The sequence below is a fragment of the Rhipicephalus microplus genome, unplaced genomic scaffold (assembly GCF_043290135.1).
Source record: "Rhipicephalus microplus isolate Deutch F79 unplaced genomic scaffold, USDA_Rmic scaffold_14, whole genome shotgun sequence".
NCBI lineage: Eukaryota > Metazoa > Arthropoda > Arachnida > Ixodida > Ixodidae > Rhipicephalus > Rhipicephalus microplus.
Window position 1 is genome coordinate 22165492 of NW_027464587.1, and position 16820 is coordinate 22182311.

The 16820-nt window shown below is 45.8% G+C and overlaps 1 protein-coding gene across 4 annotated transcripts in view; it reads right to left on the reverse strand.

The window, feature by feature from the left end:
- Positions 1-16820, reverse strand: part of Polr1A (RNA polymerase I subunit RpI1) — a 610310-nt gene that overhangs the window by 562300 nt on the left and 31190 nt on the right. For all 4 annotated transcript variants that reach the window (XM_075882913.1, XM_075882912.1, XM_037432148.2 and 1 more), the window contains exons 2-3: positions 12987-13114; positions 1691-1973 (exon numbers count right to left, since the gene is read on the reverse strand). In XM_075882913.1, coding sequence (XP_075739028.1) covers positions 1691-1973; positions 12987-13114 — 411 coding nt within the window. The remainder of the gene's footprint in view (positions 1-1690; positions 1974-12986; positions 13115-16820) is intronic.

Consider the following 16820-nt stretch of genomic DNA (forward strand, 5'->3'; position numbering starts at 1 on the left):
TGCACCGCAGAAGCACCTAGCGATAATATCGCCACAAAGTTATTCAACTTGCAGGGCAGTTCTCGTTGTGGGCACCCTTTGCGATTGATTGGTTGGTGCTCCGCGGTGGTGATAACATGCACATTGCATCAGTTTTATTTTATTTTTTTCATCTACGCATGTGGTAAGATTACCAAGCAGTGCTGTTTTTTGGCCAAACACTGTGTTTTCGCCTCCGTGGGACATCTGGAACGAAGGCAAAGAAGCGGCGTCCAGAAAGTGCTGCCCCTACAAGCTAGATATTTTTGTCCCGTTATCACTGCACGGTGCTTCCGCGGGACATGCAAAAATGACACCTTGCGATTTCTCTGGAGTTCCAATGTGCGCGCAGTTGAAGGGAGCGATAGCGCAGGTTGGCAGGTAGGAAAGGATGCGCTTTCACAGTGAGCGCTTTTAAGCTTTTCTGCTAGCCGTGTGAAGGCGCCATGGTGCTGTTGGCCACGCGCTCCCGTGGTCTCCCAACTTTTGATCGCCACTGTACCATGGGGAACCCACACCAGCTCAAACAACCTCAAAATCCTGAAAAGCCCCACCAGCCTTAACATGGAGACTGGTTCTTACCTCCGTAGCATCATTTTGCAGCAAGGCAAATATGCCATAACGGTAGCCATGCTTTCTCCTGCTCAGCATTGTGGTGTGCCTACTCCAGGTCCGTAGACATATGACAGACATCGAGGCTTCATGCATGCCCTATCACAACCAGTGTTGCCACATTACTTACTCCCCACTGCCAATCAGTTGGCTTTGAACACAGACCGTCCCAACCACGCTACCTAAAGCAGCCAGCTCAACTACTTCCATCGCACCAGGCTTTGGCACTATGGCATCAATTAATTCAGGGGTATCGAGCTTTGAATTCAATCGTTTTGAGTCTATTAATATTGTTTTAACGGCTGCTAATAAGGTAGGTAAAATTTGTGTCCCTGGGCAGCCAAAGACTGTACAAGTAACAGACAAGAAGCGAACTGATATTTGTTTCGTAAAACACACCAACAAACTTGCTGATTTCATTGCAGGTGTGATGAATAAGGCTCCTCTGAGCTACGGCCACATATACAAGGGACAGAGGGGCAGCTGCATCAACTAGAGATTATTAGAACATAAGAGATCACTAACCAGAGACTCACTTTCTAATCTATCTTTGGACTGTGGACAGCGTAACTTCATGCCAATATTTGCACATACGCAGTTTTGTGCATGCCCAGTTTTGTACACGCACAGTAATGATCAAATGAACCCAAGCACATACGCGAGTCAACAGTCAATGAACTAGCATAAAGAAAAATGAAGTGCCCTCTACAGTTATCCCCCCTCTCTCTCTCTCTCACAGAGACCCCTCCCACATGCCGGATTGATAGGTCCTCATATTGCCTGAGTGTGTGCAGATAGGTTTTTGGGCCTTCTTTCTTTTCAGCTAGTGTGCAGTAGTTATACGGCGTTTGTGGTGTCTTGACTTCTTACTTGTGGCTTTGTTTGCACATCCAATCTTTTAGAATAAATATTACCATCTAGCTCAGCTCTCTATTATTCTACATGCCATGTTAGTTTATTGGTTCTAATAGAAGACAGACAGATACAAAGTGCTGCGCTCAAGTAAAACAGCCACTAGGCCCCATAACTGCTCCCCACTTAAGCCTCAACGTCAACGCACCTGCTGCCCGACGAGCCTCTTCCATGTCGCCAACACCATCAACGACCGATGCCACACACTGCTTGATGCGTCGCTGAACTGTGGCCCTAATGGCTCCACCATGAGCGAGCCGACCTTTGTCGTCGTCGTCGTCGCCGGCCAGGGTCTCGTTGGCAAGGTCCTCCAGTTCTTGCACTGCACCAACTGCGCCGTACTGGAGCACCTGCAGTTGTGCCAGCGTCACCTGGCAAGCAACTGGTGGCGACAGCAAACGATGGCAGGAGAAGCAGCTCCCTCGGAGCAACTGCGCAGAGCGATTCACGCAGTCGACATACCTTACTAGTGAGCTAGTTTCTAGGGGTTGATAATAACAAAACGGTGCCACAAAGTAAGACAAAACCATGAATGAGCACACGAAACACAAGCGCCAATGTTTCGTGCTCCTTTGTGATAATGTCTCACACCCGTGTTGCACAAGCATTTGGAAGGCCATCGAGCTGATTAACTAAACTGTCGAGCATGACCTACCACACGGGTGGTTTCAAAGGCCATCGAGTAAACCCACTGTCGAGTCAACAGAGCACCCCGTAACTCCAGTGGAACTCCGAAGGCCATTGGGCTACAGAAGCACAAATGGCACGAACATGTCCTCTCGTTCAAAGCGAGTTCATGCACACAATTAGAGAAAGATGTCTAACCAGTTCATTCTAAAAGAGACAGCATGATCAAACACAAACACAACAGTCATAGAAGTGACTTTTCACTTTTTGGACCAGTCATAAGTGTTTTCGGAGAGGAAAGAACGTTACTTTGGAGCAGCTATTGGTGTTTTAGGAGCAGACACGAAATTCGCTGTGCACCAGTTGGTGTTCAAAGCATAGCATCTCGCAAATATACATATATAATATGATTTATTTGATAAGCAACAATCAATGAAAATTTCATGAAATAAACAAAAAGATGGCTGGTTATCAAAAATGTGCACTGAAGTTAACTATATACTTAAAATGCTCGTACTTGTGACAGAAATAAATCAAGCCTGTAAAGTTGAGTACCACGTTTTAGAAGTAACCACAGTCCCACAACTGTTCCAAACAAGCAGTATACATAATCAGCATGAGATAAAAGCAATCGTGCTCCTCTTTACAATTTAGTGCACAAGCTTGCTCAAGCTGGAAAAAAAAACAGCAGCCAAATGAGCTATATGCATTTTAAAATGCTAGTTCTTGTTGCATAAATGTGATCAGAGCCAATCATGTTGCACACTTGTCGGACATTGGGATGGTAGTACTCAGATTCTTTTCCCTTTCTTGAGCTGGTCCGACAGTGAAAGTTTCTCATTCTTATTCTCTTAGAGCCATTTTGGAGCAGGTTTGGAGTCATTACTAACAAAAATTACTGTTCGTAGCAGCATGGAGCAGAATTTCTCTTTTGTAGCAGTTTGAAGCAATCGGAGAAGCACTTACACCACTGCAAAAGAAAGTCAGGAGACCACAACACCTACTAACAACTGAAGATGTGCACAACAACGGAAAAGAAAGAGGGCACGAAAACCTATCTGTGCATGCCCATGCAATATGCAATTAGTTTTGCATGTGTGGTAGCCTACATAAAAGATAATTGTTAAGGCATTAGATTTAATTTTTGTGCAAGTTAATAGGGGTCTGGGTAAAGCATGCGCTACCGTAATTATCGATATGCCATGCCTCAGTCATGAGACACATTTCTTCAATCCCATGCCTACAAAACTGCACATTCAATGAATTTTGGTGTGCACTTGCACTCGTGACAATATAAAGAATGATTATAAGGTGAGTCACCTCTTAACGTTCGCGTCAGCAATGTTCCAATAACTTGTGGGCTTCGAAACAGTGCGCTTCGCATGACTCCTAACTATCGGTTTTGTACCATGCAGGTGTATCAAGTTTCTTCTATACCCTAAAAATCAGTCAACGCATTCTTGCAACTGTTTCCTTGTGCAAAAGTGTTGTGCAGAATCGTAAGTGAAGGTGAACATATCTGTCAGAGATCTGTCTGGCTCGGTGAAATTCATACGAAACTCTCTAGCCACTTGTATTCCAGTAGTCCAAAGTTTCTAAAGTTAAAAGATAGATATTTTTATTTTTCCAATTTCATAGCTCAGGACAGCTAGGGTCATGGACATTATTTTAAATGACATTTATTTTCATTGAGTTACATTGGGCAGGCAAAATGACATTAACCTCAACTAATGTCATTCTTTGTCAATCAAATCAAATTTATTTCAACAATCGTACAATGTTTAAGACTATGGACAAAAATCACTGAGGCTCGACGAGGTCCATGGTTCCTTGTTTCAAGGTAGAACGCAAGACATGCAGAAAGCAGTTTAACACTGAAATATAAAAATTATAGGATGGCCACACTCACAATATACATCAAACAGATTTATAAATTGTACTTGCCATCAATACACAATGAAATGCTCAAAAGAAAGCAAAGAAAAATTAAAAAACAAAAAGCAAAAGATGACGTTAGATTTGCTGCAACATAAATTACACCGCCATTGAATTCCGTTTTGTAAATGACATTAGATTTGGCATTATTCTTTGAGCCTCTTACACTGTGCACAGTTACTCTTTTTCCAAACACTGTTACTGGAACACTTCATGACCTGCGTCGACACCTTATGACCGGAAAAACCAACATAGCCACACCTAATATATTTCATGAGTAACCCAGTTGCCTTACCATTCCGCTTTCACTCCACAATTGCTTTTCCTTGTGCAAGATGATACCGAAAAACTATGATAGAAAGACGAAGAGGCCGACAATCGCAATATCTGCCTTCTTGTGCTGTTTTTCCTTCAAGTATTATAGCACAGCTTCAAGCCCTTGTTTCGTTTCAAGATCGTATGTTTGAAAAGGAAGCAATGAAGATATTACTCAACGACCTATTCCATGAAGACAAAAAAGCGATTCCGAAAAGCACGGCATAAAACCAGTTATAAAGAAAATAAGATTATGGACCACCTCCATGAAAAGAACCCTGATGAACGCGGTTGAAATGCGATGTCGACCCGGGAGCTGGAAGAACAGTTTGAAGCAGAACTCGGTGTAGCGTTTACTTGAGTGAACATTTGTCTGAAACGCAAGGACATGGGAGGCCGGTTGGGCTTCCTGTAAGTTTCATCGCAGAAAGACTGTTTGTTCGATGTGCAAATGAATGAATGAATGAATAAATAAATGTGTAGTTGAAGGAAAGGAAAAAGGCACTATCTTCTGTAGCTTTTGAGGGAGCATGGCTCAGCGCCTTAGCGCTCGACGAGAGCTCGAACATTACGAGCAGTGGAGAAGATGAAGCGAGAGAGACATCAGAGAGGCTAAGGAGAGAGTGATGTCAACATGCGCGCACTGCGAGGGAAGGCATGACCTACTTGGCACCGCCCCAACACCTGCGGCCAGGGGAGCACGGTGCGGACAGAGGGCCGGCATTACACAGGCTAGTCAAAGAGCTGTTTTGCATCTAAAACTTATATTAATAGAGAGCTGAGCACGAGTGAGGCAAGTATCAATTACTTTCCATGAAGATGAAATCAAAACACCTCAATACTACCTTTCTTGTAAACCCCTACATGTGCCAGATTAATAGGCTCACATACTGCATAGGCATGTGAAGATTAGCTTTCATGCCCTCCTTCTTTCCCACCACTATGTGCATTTTGAAATGCCCCGACCTCCTCCTTCTGCCGGTGTTTGCATGCCCTGTCCTTTAAAATGACTAAATAAAGAAAAGCTGAAGCATTTTCTGGTCAATAGATGCCAAGAACAAGTGCTGCCAACAGTTTAGATGGGCAACCCTGTTGCCAAGAGGAGTTGCTCAGTCTACAAGTCTTGTGATCCTCATTACGCCCATGAAACAAAGGTCAGCAGCAGTGATAACTAGAATGCAGTGTTAAGATTGTTGCAAAGTAATCGTACTGTTACGAAAGAGAAGAGACGCCGTATCGACGAGGCTGTTGATGAAATATATTTCAAACCAGCAGCAGCGGCATGACCAGTTGACCAGACACCGAGCAGAGACCACTCTTCGTTTTCTTCATCAGGCACACACGTGCATCATCCCACGAATTGTCAACATGCATGTCAACATCAGCAGGAGAGTGGTAAGACTTCAAGCGTGCCACATGTGCGATATCTGTGGTCTGTGTGGCAGTTGAACACGATTAGGCTGCAGGGGCAATTTCGTATGGCACAGGAGTAACCTCACAAAGGACTCGATATGGACCTGTGTAGCGAAAAAGAAGTTTTTCTGACAAGCCGACTTGTTGATGGGTTGGGGACCACAGCAGGACCAATGAACCCGGTAAAAAGTGCACGTCACGGTGCCATTGATCGTACAAACGCTGCTAGTTCTCTTGCGAGGCGAGAAAGCGAGTGCGGGTGATTTCGCGTGCGTGGGCAGCCCGAGTGATAGCGTCAAGTGTATATTCGCTGGTCGGTATCGCGGTAGATGGAATGACTGTATCTAGTGTATTTATGCGACTGTATTTATGCCCATTCTTTCCTTTTTATTATTGCTTTTCATGTTCATGCCACTTCATGACCATACATTTGAACTACTCTCTTTTTGTCTTAGCACTGTTTTCATAAACTTTTTGTATTACTTTTTTGTGATGTTATACCTGTATGTTTATTTCATATTTGTTGTGCATGATTGACTGCGTTCTTGCTGCTTTGTCAACTTGTGAACGGGGTCAAGACCTCGTCAAGCTCTTGATATTTTAGTCCTGTGCTCCACCTTACCTAAAGGAAATAAAATGATTGATTGATTGATTGATTGATTGATTGATTGATTGATTGATTGATTGATTGATTGATTGATTGATTGATAGTGCTAATGTAGGTTCTCGGCCAAACTACAGAAAAAATGGAGAGAAAGCGGCAGTGTCATGGTGAGAAGAATTATAAGCAAATGTAACGTATGGCAAAGCAAGGTCCCAGTCAGAGTGGTTGAAAGAAACATACTTCGCAAGCATGTCTGTAAGTGTTCGATTCAGACGCTCCGTGAGTCCGTTTGTCTGCAGGTGGTACGACATAGTGAGCATGTGCCTCGTTTGACATGACTGAAGGATGTCGACTACGACCTTTGATAGAAAGGTGCGGCCACTGTCTGTAAGCAGCTGGCGTGGAGCTCTATGTTGCAAGACCACATCATGTAGGAAGAAGTCGGCAACATGTGTGGTGCAGCTTATTAGAAGTGCTCGTGTGATGGCGTAGCGCGTTGTGTAGTCTGTGGCCACAGCTATCCGCCTGTTGCCAGAAGAAGACAAGGAAAAAGGGCCCAGGAGGTCAAAGCCAACGCGGAAGAAAGGTTCTGATGAAATGTCAAGTGGTTGAAGGTGTCTGGCGGGAAGCGTTGATGGTGTTTTGTGGCGCTGACATTTATCACAAGCCGCAACGTATCTTCTGACTGAGCCTGAAAGCCCTGGCCAAAAGAAGCGTCGGCGAATCCGGTCGTAAGCGCGTGACACACCAAAGTGACCGGCAGTCGGAAGGTCGTGGAGTTTGTGAAGAACTGCAGAGTGGAGGAGTTTCGGAATGACAAGCAGCTGGGCTGGTCCATCTAGGTAGAAGTTCTGGCTGTATAGGACATCACGTGGAGGACGAATGAGCAATGGGACCTGTCGGAAAATGGTGATTCGAGATGTTCGATTATAGCACGCAAGAATGCATCACGGCATTGCTCGTCACCAATGCGGGTCTGTTGCGAAATGAAGAAGGCGCAAGTATCGGTGTCGGCGTCAGGGATGGTGCTCAATTCATCAACCGGGTAGCGGGAAAGGCATTCAGCGTCCTGATGTAGGCGTCCCGACTTGTTTGTGCCTGTATAGATGTATTCTTGCAGTCGCAGAGCACAGCGCCTAAGCCGGCCAATAGGATCCTTCAGTGAGGAAAGCCAACATAGCGCATAGTGGTCCGTTATTACAGAGAAATTCGTGCCATATATATAACGGCCGAACTTCGTGACTGCCCAAACAAGAGGAAGACATTCACGCTCTGTAAGAGAATATCTGCGCTCAGCAGCTGTGAAAAGGCGACTAGCATAGGCGATAACTCGGTCGTGTCGCCGCTGTCGTTGGGTTAGGGCGGCTACAAGGACATCGTCCAGGTAGCACAGGCATATTGACCACGTGAACCCTTGTAATAGCGAGTCCATCATAAGCTCAAACGTGGCTGGGGCCTTGAATAGCCCAAACGGCATCACCTTGGATTGATATAGGCCGTCAGGAGTTACAAAGGCAGTTTTTTCTTGGTCTTTCTCGTCCACCGCAATCTGCCGATAGCCAGAACATAGGTCAATTCAAGAAAAGTATCCCGCGCCGCGAAGAGAATCGAGGGCGTCATCAATGCGGGACAAAGGATAAACGTCTTTTTTCGTGATTTGATTTAGATGTCAGTAATCAATGCAGAAGTGCCACGTGTCATCTTTACTTCTAACGAGCACAACGGGAGATGCCCAAGGGCTTGAGCAGGGCTCAATAATTCCTTTGGCTAGCATCTTTTTGACTTCTTGAATTACCTTAGGCTCTGTGGGAGACACCCAGTATGGTCGGCGGTGAATGGGAGGAGAATCGGCAGTATTATTGCTTCACGAGGGAAGTCTGACCGAGTGGACTGTTGTCGGTGTCAAATATGTCGCGGTAGGAAGCCACAAGGCGGCATAGGGCGTCGGATTGCACAGGTTTGAGTTGCGGGTCGATCATGGGGCGCAAAGACACATCAAGAAATGTGGCATCCTGCCGGCGACATGGAAGATTGCAGCATGCGTCTGCCGCAAAAGCGGTGACTTGGGCGTCTATTAAGGGTCGCAGCATGGCGACTTAGATTCCGTGTGGTAGCACTTGCTGCGGGAAACCGAAATTGATAATGGGCAGACATGTCCCGTTAGAGACCATGGTTACGACGGAGTGTCGTAACCATGGCCTCACGCCTATTCCCGATGTTCTCCTGGCACGCGACACCACTGTCGCGCGCCAGGAGAACATCAGGAATAGGCATCTGGACATAATCACCATCAATAACGGGTGAACTTCTTGCCAATTCAAGGAATTTGAGGGCTTTTCACGGTATCCGACTGATGTCTGTGGTACAGAGGCTTTTCGGGAGCTCGGGGCGAGAATCTGGAAGAAGAGGAAGATCTAAACAGAGAGTGCCGGCGGAACAGTCGATCAGGGCAGAATGCATCGATAAAAAGTCTATCGCGCCGATGAGGTCATGAGGGCAATTGTCAAGCACGATAAATAAAACAGGAATATGGCGGCCGGCAAGGCTAATATGAAGGGTACAAATTTTACTGACGGCCACAGTTCCACCATCAGCCACACGGACGGCTTCTGTTGCGGTAGACATATTTTTTTGAGGCGGCGACAGAGACAAGCAGTCATTCTAGACATCTGAGCTCCACTGTCAACAAAAGCCGTCAAAGAAAGACCATCCACATACACTTCCAGCAAGTTCTTATTAGTAGAGAGCGTCAACGGAGGATTTAGCTCAGTCACATTTGATGCAGCACTACTTCCCAGTCACACTTGATGCAGCACTACCTCCAGGAGCTGCATGATCTATGTTTACATCTGGGAAGATTTATAGTTGGTAGGCGATTGATTGCGACGGCGTTGTGGTGACAGTGAACGAGCGGTAGAGTGGCTGCTAGGTGCGTGGGAAGCAGGATACTCACGGTTGAGCGAATACCAAAAGGGGTCCACGTATGGGCGAGGAGAAGAAGAAAATTGGCTCCAACGGAGGGGCATCCAAGTGCTCTGGCAGTAGCGACAGACATAGCCAACTCGGTGACAACGGAAGCAGATTGGCTTGTCGACTGCTGTTCTCCATTCCGTCGGATTGCGGGATCTGGGCAGACAGTATGGGTCATGGCGTGGTGAATTCATTGGCATCAGTCTGCAGTCTGGTCGGGAGACGGAGCAGGTGACAGGAAAACCAAGGTTAGCTATTTCTTGCAGCACGACTGCCTGAATAACTGACACCGCCGGAGGTGTTTGCACAGTGCCCTGGTCGAATGGAAGTGGATGAAATGGCGCCGGACGGGATGCCTCAAGCTCACGCCGAACGACGCGTGTAACATTCTCGTGCAAGGGCGATGTGGCACAGTGATCGGTGCAGGTTGACGTGGCAGCCGTGTTTGGGAGCCGTGAAAATCGAGGCAGAACTCGGCTGTTTTTAGCCATTTCGAAGCGGCGGCACTCTTTAGTTATGAGATCGACGGTCGTGATGCTGCTGTACACAAGCAAGCTGAAAGCGTCGTCCACAATGCCCTTGAGTATGTGGCCCACCTTCTTGCTCTCGGTCATTTGCTCGTCCACTTTGCGGCACAACGCAAGCCCATCCTGTATATACGAGACATACGACTCAGTTGATGACTAAACACGGGTGGCGAGCTTTTCTCACGCAGCCATTTGTCGACCAGACGGGTCCCCAAAGATGTTGCCTAATCGTTCTTTCGAAAATGTCCCAGCTGGTGAGCTCGGTCCAAGCTGGTCTCTTGAGCGTAGAACCATACACGCGGAGTGTTATCCAAGTAAACGATTAAGTTGGCGAGCATCATGGTAGGTCCCATCGGTGAGTAAGGCTAACGCGCTCGTAAACGCGGAGCCAGTAGTCGACGTCAAGGCCAGGCTGGGCACTGGCGCTCAGCCTGGCCTTGACGTCGCTGGCGCTCCAGCTGAAGGCGGTGACGGGTTGTCATCATTGGAGGCCATGGCCGGAGGGCAGGCGGTGTGGCCACTGCGAAGCTTCGTGGTGAGAACGGGGAACATTTCACCTCCACCAAATATGTTACAGAAGAGAAGAGACGCCGTATCAACGAGGCTGTGGATGAAATATGTTTCAAAGCAACAGCAGCGGCGTGACCGGTTGACCAGACACTGAGCGGAGACCACTGTTCGTCCTTTTCATCAGGCACACGCGCGCATCGTCCCACAAAATGTCAACATGCATGTAGCAATATATTGTTCATTCACTGCTGCTCAAGACGTCTTTTGCCAAGTGAATTCAAGCCGATATAGTATTCTCCAATCTGTAAAAGCCAAACCCGAATTTCACTGCTGTATATCCAAAAAAGAGGTCAGCAAAAGAAAGTGGAACTCACTCAGGCTCACTCAAGACATTTAATTTGCTCTTTGGACTCACTCGGACTCAGACTCTCCAAAATTTTCCTTAACGAAACTCCCTTACTCATGCTCACAAAAAATTTCCTTCAACCGCGCTCACTCAGACTCACGGCTGGATCTGAGTCTGAGCGAGTCCCAATGAGTCGACTCATGAGTGAGTTTGCCGACCAATGGCCATACTATACAAATGCAATATAGGTTTATGGTGTATTAGCAATATAAACCACGGACAAAAGTTGTTGAAGCAGGCTCTGCCATAGCATCAACTGTCGCTGCTGACAGTTGAGGAACTTTCATCATAAGTCTATGCGCTCTGCAGGCATGACCATCACTTCTGTGGATGCCAAAGACCTCTACTATTCCCTGCCTCTCACCAGGCGGGACATGGTAGAGGTCTTAAGGTCTAGTAGAACACTTGCTGAACACCATCGGGCAAAACATCGACAAGTACGGTGTTGTCAAGTTCCAGAACCCATATGGAATGAGTGTGGTAGCTTTTAGAAACTTTTGACATTTTAACCAAATTTTTCCATAGTCAATTTTAATTTTAATGGAACAATCATCACCCAGAAATAGTGTGTATGCATAGGGTCATGCCTGTGCTAAGTGATCAGGTTGGCAGAGACTTGAAGCCAGACGACAGTCTTTCAAGATATTGTATAGTTGAGTATACTTTGTTTTTTTATATGGCCACAGGATATGTAAACACCCTCAAGGTTAAGGGATATACAAACACCCTCGCTACATTGAAAAGTAAGTGGGACCTTGTGCGCGTGTTGGTCGTTTCGGAGCCATCACCGTTGTTGTGTGTCCCTTCACAAACACTGCAGAAGGTAGCAAACATGTTCTGGTACATCGACAACTGCACCTTCCGGTTCTACAACTCTCAACAGAAGCAGCAACGGAGAGCCTTGACGTTACTCACTGTGCGTTTGACCAGAACAAACAAGATTTGCAAACTTGCCAAGGAAGTACTGGTACAAGGTGAGCCGAGGTTCTCGGATTTGCTGCTTGTAGTCCATGAAGATCTATTTGCTGAAGATATTCTCTGCAGTCTCAAAAGAATTCGCTTCCATATCCTTCGGCGCACTCTAAACTGATTAAACGAGAACTAGCCTATTCCTTCATGAGAACCACCCTCGTCGGATCGTGCCCTGAACACACAGAAGCCAGTTTCATGGACCAGCTCAAAAGTGCTTGTTGCTGAGCTAGTTTGTTCATTACTGGAAAACAAAGATTCTAGGATCATGCGAAAAGGATTGTTTTTATGAACCAGATAAAACACTTTAAGAATGCTCAGTTAGTTCCCCGGCGCCCTATTGAACTTCCTAGCTGAAAAGCTGCTCATCATTCTCAGAGCCACCCAGAAATAGAAGGCCAAACAAGCACACACGCTCTCACTTGGCTGCGGTTCCCATTTAGGCTTCTCTCATAAATTGAAGAAGACTGCAGGCAAAGTAGGCATACAAGCTTTATTTCCCACCCCAAATGGCAGGGAGGTGAACCAGGATGAGATAGTCTCCTCTTGCTGTGACGAGAAGCATAGAACCAGTTTCACTGCAGGCTCGTTTGCACTCAAGGCAGAGCGGCAAAGCAGGATTTTTGAAATGGCGAGTGCGTGCACCGGTTCAGACCACATGCCTCCTTTGGCTGCCCACGCATCTGAGGAGGCAGGGCATCTCACACTTTTGGGCACGTCACTATTACGTGGTACTTCTCCCGAATACACCAGCACCAGCGCCACCGCCACAAAGCCTTATAATTCTTTGCAGCAAGAAATCTATCCCCCGAGCAATCTGGCTTGCCACCAGGAGTGGTGGTGGTTGTAGGAGTGGCGGGAGGATCAGTGGTGAACAGAAGGAGTGGGGGCATAGTGATAATTTGTGGACGCAGCGGCATAGTGGGATTTACCCACTTTCTCTGGGTTATCCACGCTTTGTTCTGTAATAGTTCCCGGACATAAAAGCATCGACAAAGAACAGATTCGCAGGTAAAATAAAAGTCTCTCATGCAATCAGGTTCGTGACATTGGCACACACTAAATATCAGGGGAGACTAACATTTCTTTGCAGGTGATGCCAATAAGTTCGAAGCACCATTAGTTTGCAATCATCCAATTAGCATGGCTTTAGAGCAGTAATTACTACCTGATACAGAGTCCTGAGGAAGACCGGGTTGAACACCAGCAGGGGCAACCTGATGTAACCAATGTGACCAGGGCAGTGGGTGAAGCCCAGGCCACAGGTGGCACACACTTCGTCACGGTCACTGGGCCCTGAAAAAAGTGAAACAACATCTCAGGGCATAGAGCTTCCTAAAATTAACTAGAGGGGACTCTGGTGCTGTGATCATCCAGCGACCAGGAGAATGAAGGGTAGTACACAGATTTGCCTAGTCTTCGTGCTTGCGGGCAACAAATCATATATTTGGCTTCATTTATTGCTGGTTTCGGTTTCACTTTGAACGAAAGAACGAACCCTTTTGAACTTCGTGACCTAATTCAAAATGGTAAGCCTAAAGGAATAAGGTGGTGAATCGCAACCTCTAAACACTTGCTGACTTTTGTTTCGTGAAAAAAACAGCTACAAGCCACACAAACACACACGGAGTCAGAAGCAGGCCTTAAGTATGATTAGACAAATACATGCACTACCCACCATTCCCATGCTCGCTGAAGCGCTGTGCATTGCAGCTCCCATAGACACTAACGCCAAAGTTCTTTCTAGTGTATATTAGGAAACTCTAGGTCTCAGGGATGCCACAACAAAGGTTTTTCTGCTTAAACTCATTTAATAACCTTAGAACTTTTAAACAAGTCTGTCCCATTTGTGTTAAAAGGGTGCTGAGACCATTTTTCCAAAGAAAGTTCACTGTGCCATACAAATCTCCTGTACACAGAGAAATCTCTGAGCAAGTGTGAGGCTCAGTAAATGCTAATAAGATATATACTGATATTGAAGACAATTTTCCCAATGTGCACCTACTGACATCAACACTAGCTTGACGTTTAGCTACAGTACTAATTCTGGTGACTCTACACATTAGTCTGGCTAGTAGTGACGACGTCTGGTTGCAAAACTTCCAAATCCCTACTTATGCATCACCTAAAGATTTAAAACTACCCATTCTGCATCACCAACAGATCCACAGTGCGGAGCAGCTGTAGAAACACTACAATATCTTGCGCAAGAACAGTACGAGAAGCTCATACTACGTTGTAATGTTAAAATACAGTAGGAACCAAAACTAGCTTTTAAAAATGTAACGTAATTGGTTCTTTCAGAGTGCACTCATGCTTAGCAGTACCTTTCTTCCACTTTTCAGGGTATGGCCTTTCATTTGGCACAAAGAGATTAAAACTGAAAGTTTTCATGCCAGCACCTTTTTAAAGAACACCTCTCGCAGCTCTAATTCTATGAAATGCCTTTTTGAACATTTATAAACGAGCCTGGAGGAATTAACACCTGCCATGTTACAGTCTTTATGTTGATGACATCTCCAAGACAGCATTGTTCGGAGACCACACCATCATATTGATGCAATGACTCTGTCCAGTGCCTTCAAGTGAAGACTATTTATCATGAAAATATTCCATATTTGCTCATGCCAGAGACACTAGCTTGTGATGGAATGGAATGAAAAAACTTTATTTAATGAAAAAACTTTATTTCTACCTTGTGATGACATTCAGATAAACAAGGCCAGGAAAAACAAGGTTCAGCAAGCCATCCCTACCCATCTGCTAGAGCTGTGGCGTCGAAGGCCACATTTCCTGGTACTGCAACTACCGGCAGCTGCCGAGGTATGACCGCCCACCGAGATCCCATTTGTCGGGCTTTGCACGAGCACCAACGTTCCCTGGAAGCGCATCTCGCGAGATACCAAGGCCGCTGCAAAACAGTTCTCCATGCTCTGACCACAACCTGACGTCCCCGCCAGCCCCTCACTCCAATCGGTCGCTGTCTCCTCGGCGCCGCTACTTTCGCCTCCTCTGGAAAACTACAGGTTTTCCCCCTCATTTCAATCCAAGTGACAGCTTAAATAATCTTCAGGCCATTGAAATAATCTGAGTGCCAAGCTATTTAATCCTTGTGCCAAACATCCAGTCCAAGCGCCAACATGTTTAATTCAAGCGACAACTCAATCAGGCCTCGTGCCAGTGAGTTTAATCCAAGTGCCACTGTGTTTAATGCGATTGCCAATGACTTTAATTCAGGTGCAAGTCGATTTAATCCATGCACAATAAACAGATAGTTTGCCACTTTATATAGTATAAATATCAGAATAATCTAAACATGAAGTCACAGGAGGAATTTTCCCCACGTCTATACATGCTAGCGCTTATGAAATGAAGTGTGCAGTGCTACCTCCCACTAACATTTAGGTGTCATAGCTTTGAAATAAAAAAAAAACAGTGTGTAATAAATACATTTACAGGTACTAAATGTATTTGATCATAGAGTCTATTTTAGTCTATGCTTCATCGCTACTGCTATACTCCGGCTAATCATGTACACCATCGCATATCCATGGATTCATGTCGTCTGCTCAGCAGACGGAATTTGGATACTTATTCGCTGAGGCTTTCGCAGTCGTCTGCCCAGCCCAATGAGATCAACAATGACCGACAGATATTATTTGTTCTTGAAATCAGAAATAATGACTTTAAAAAATTAAACTTGCATATAATCGAGTTTATGTGGAATTAAGCTTTTATAACAGCATGAAAGTAGATACTATGGTTTTCATGTAACAGATGACGCTTAGTGCTGCTGAAGCGTGTTTGCTTGAAACACGTGTGTTTTCGTAGGGGCACTTTTGCAGATGACAAGAGAGCTTTGCTTGAAGTCATCGCTGGACGCAAACGAGGACCACACTTTAAGAACCCAGACAAACCTCCTTGAAAAAAACAGTTGAGTATCGATGGTCGACAGGGTTAGGATTGTGGACGTCTACAGGCGTGGCGGCGACCAAAAGCAACTGGCCGACGCTCTAGACATCAACATAAAAACAGCAAGATCGTTTGCCGCAACCACATGGTGGGGTAGTGGGGGTTTGAAGCATAATGGGGGTTCGAAAAGAAAGTTTGGGGATGATGTCGTGAGTACTTTGAGATGAATTGTCGACGAAAATTGTACATTTATATTAAGGCAGATAAAGAAGGCCCTGGAGGAACAAAAGCAAGGAGTAACAATCAGTGCAAGCATAGTCAATTGCTTGCTGGATGCCCACTGCTACTCGATGAAGCTAGTGAAGCAGACGCCCACAGATCGCAACAGTGACCATATCAACACACTCCCATGCTGTACGCGCAATGGCTGCAGTCTGATGGACCGCGTGTTTGCCGCTTCTATTTGGACGAGACTAACTTCAATATCTCGTGTTTCAGGAACTTCGGCAGGGCGCCTAAAGGACACCAAGCTCTGCAGATGACCATAACGACAAAGGGAAAGAACTTTAACTTTATAGCATGTATATCTGCAAACGGAGTCATTCACTAGACTGTGGTGGACAAAGTTCATTAGGTTATTTTTAATGATTTCCTCAGCGATGGTTTCGGACCGCCTAGAACGTAATGAGCCAAACACCGAAGCTCTATTCCTTTTTGATAACGCACCTGCTCACGCTCGAGCAGAACAGGCGGCTTTGGCTAACTCCCTGTACTCTATTAAGCGCCTGTCAGCGTACAGTCTCTTCTTTAACCCCATAAAAAAACCCTTCTCGAAATTCAAGTCACACGCGAAGGCCTACCTAAGCAAACGTCATATTTACTTTTAGTGACACCGCAAGTCATGACCAAAAAGGAGCACAGGCGTTCTTTGCTGCTGGATGCTGCTCGCCTCTCCATGCAACAAATACAGTGCGTGGACTGCCCGGCTTTTCATCGGCACAATTTCTTTTTCGTGCCTGCCGCTTTGGGTGGAGATGACTTGTGAACGTTCTATATATATATATAGAACACAATATATATATATATTGGT